This window comes from Tuber melanosporum (assembly GCF_000151645.1).
Source record: "Tuber melanosporum whole genome shotgun sequence assembly, scaffold_63, strain Mel28".
In the NCBI taxonomy this organism is placed as follows: Eukaryota; Fungi; Ascomycota; class Pezizomycetes; order Pezizales; family Tuberaceae; genus Tuber; species Tuber melanosporum.
This window is the reverse complement of record NW_003299110.1, coordinates 458049-460802: the sequence shown is the minus strand read 5'-3', so window position 1 is coordinate 460802 and position 2754 is coordinate 458049. Positions and strand designations below refer to the sequence as shown.

The 2754-nt window shown below is 44.6% G+C and overlaps 1 protein-coding gene; it reads right to left on the bottom strand.

Moving 5' to 3' along the window:
- Positions 1–200: 200 nt before the first annotated feature.
- GSTUM_00009963001 (uncharacterized protein) lies at positions 201–2671 on the bottom strand. XM_002840998.2 has 1 exon: positions 201–2671. The coding sequence occupies exon 1, from the start codon at positions 2440–2442 to the stop codon at positions 1480–1482; it is 963 nt and encodes a 320-aa protein (XP_002841044.1). The 5' UTR covers positions 2443–2671; the 3' UTR covers positions 201–1479.
- Between the last annotated feature and the right edge of the window lie 83 nt (positions 2672–2754).

Here is a 2754-nt window from a genome sequence, read left to right as displayed (position 1 = left end):
TTGGGGTTTAAGCGATGGGTTATGTATGATATTATGATATGCATTTGGGGGCGGAGGAGAGGGGCCTTGTGATTTGTAGTCGCTGCGCTCTGATCATCCATCTACCGGGTTCACGTGGATAATTTGTGATGGGATAAGATGTGTGGAATTATTGGAAAGATAATTGTACGGTATTCTCTCTCGTACAAGTACAATTGTCATGGAGTAGACTAGACTAGACTATTATCATGCATAGGTATGGCTAGCAGGTAAGGTAGAATGTGGAGTCAAGAAAATTGTTAAAGAGTAAGAATAAGAAGAAAGAAGAATACAAGATAGAAATGAGAGAAGTTAGTGCCCAGCACAGAGGTAAAAAAAAAAAAAAAGTAAAGAATAAAACGTGAAAGAAAAGAAAAGAAAAAAAACCCCGTAAAAAGCAAACCAATCCCATCCTACAATATTCTCCATCGCCCTCCTTCCATTCCATCTCCATTCCAGAAGAAAAAAAGAAATAACATGAAAGGTGAAAGAAAAGAAGAAAAAAACCTGAAACCAAAACCTCCATGCAGCCATAAAACGAGGGCAAGAGAGTAAAAAGTAGTAAAAGTAAAGCGAAAGGAGGAAAAAAAAATACATAAATGAATATCAACGTTTCTCAAATGCCACCCAAAAGACAGTTAAAAAAGAAAAACCCCCTAAAAAAATGCAATGAAAACCAACCGACGAACAAAAAAAGAGTACCAAAAGTTATCATAGAGCGCAATGATCAACCCCCCAAATAAACCCGCGTCCAAGAGGCAGTGAATAGGGAATGCCGTCAGCCTATTATTGCCCATTTTTGTTCCCAATCGAGTAAAATCATGTTCACGTAACGAGCGCTTGTTAGTTAATAGGATAACGACATCCCCTCCATCATTGCTCTCAAAAGGATAATGCCGATTTGTAGGAAAATCGGAAATTGACTCTTCGAAAAACCCAGGTGGCTCTCATCTTTTTGCTCTTTTTACCAACCAAATGAAACCCCCAAAACCCCATATCTCGCCCACCTATGAACCATTTTTGTTGCTCCGAATCGAAAAGAAAGTACTGGCCCAGAAATTATTAAGAGTAGTAATGTTGATGAATGGATTTTTTTCGTATCTCCTCGTGTCGTAGCGTCCAACTTTCGTGAGCTTCCTTTTTTCAATCGGAGATCCTCCTCTTACTGAGAATTGAACGCAATGGGAATAAGAATAAAAGTGAAAAGAAAAAAAGACAAATCACAATCCCCAAATATAAGCGCCGCATTAATTTCTTTTGTGCCTACCCCAAGCCCCTGCCGCCGCCATACACCTGGTATCTAAACCTCCCAATCACCATGTAACAAGGAATCGAATAAAATTCAATGTGGAAGAAAAGAAGGGATAAAAAGGAAACAATAAAACAATAGAAATAATAGCGCCCGAAAATCAAATGTTTTCGCTATGCTAACCACACGCCCAGGCATCCGTCGTGTTACCATTACTCGTCTCTCTTTCTCTTACGTCGGCTCTTCTTGGACTCTGGTGATGAGGAAGAAATCTTATCCTTGATCCCCGATGAGGCTTGGGTTGCGTTGACAAGGACAATGCCTAATGATTCGCTATGCTCTGAAAGCACATCCGAATCATCCTCGCCCATCATGTCACCATCGATGAGGGTCATGTGAATGGTGGTACTTCCGTGAGTTCGTGCATGCTGGCTCAGGTTATCAGAACGTGAGAATTTCTTGCCACATTCGCCACAAGAGAAGGGCTTATCCTTGGTGTGAAGAGAGCGGAAGTGCCTCTTGAGGTGTTCCTGTCGACGGAAGCGGCGGGAGCACAAGTGGCACACAAAAGTCTTTGAGGGATCCTCAGTCAAAGACTGCTTACGTCCACGGCGGACGACGGGTGCTGGGGAAACTACCTGCGAATCCGAAGACTCGTAGAAGGATGATTCGGTTGGGGCAGGTGTGATTGATGATTCATGGCAGCTAGAGTGCGAAAAGAAATCACCATCGCAAGTACTTTCGGGGTACCCGTTTGCTCGAGCGTTGGCAATTATATCGTCGAGCTCCGCTTCGGAGTCTTCATACGTCTCAGCCTTGATCTTCCTCTGAACCTTGCGTTGCTTGGTGGGAGGGATTGCGGAGCCTCCTCGAGACGAATCAGATGGAGGAGGAGACAACGGTGCTTGAAATTCCTGGCTGTTAATATCACCAGATACGCTCTCATCATCGCTCAGGTCATCCATCTCCCAGCCCTCCTCGTCATCAAAGCCATCACGCTGACGCCTGTTTCCGAGAAGATCGACGGGGTTGATGGTGTTCTGTGGCATGTTCATCAATCCGGAGACAAGCTCGTTATCAGACTCGAAGTCAGAGAGTTGCTCCTCGAGACCAAGGAAGCCGTGGGCAAAATCCCTTCCCTCGGTCTTAATATCGTCCTTTCCCATACCGAGCATGAAGTTGTGTTCGTCATCATCATCGCGAATGGAAGGAAGAGTAGCAAACTCCAAATCCTTGTCAGAAGCGGACGGATTGGGTGACGGATATGTGAGCTTTCGTGGATCACAGAAATCGAGCTCCGGAGATGATGAGTGATCCGAAGCTGGTGACAATGAGGGGCAAGTCGGCAAGAGAACCGAAGGGCTCGAGTGGGTTGGGAGCAGACTAGGAGGATAAATATATGCTATCAAACAATCTTAGCCAATTGATTCAGAAATTAGATGAGTCGAAGCGCGAATTGGGACTGTTCTTCTGGAGATGCCGCATCC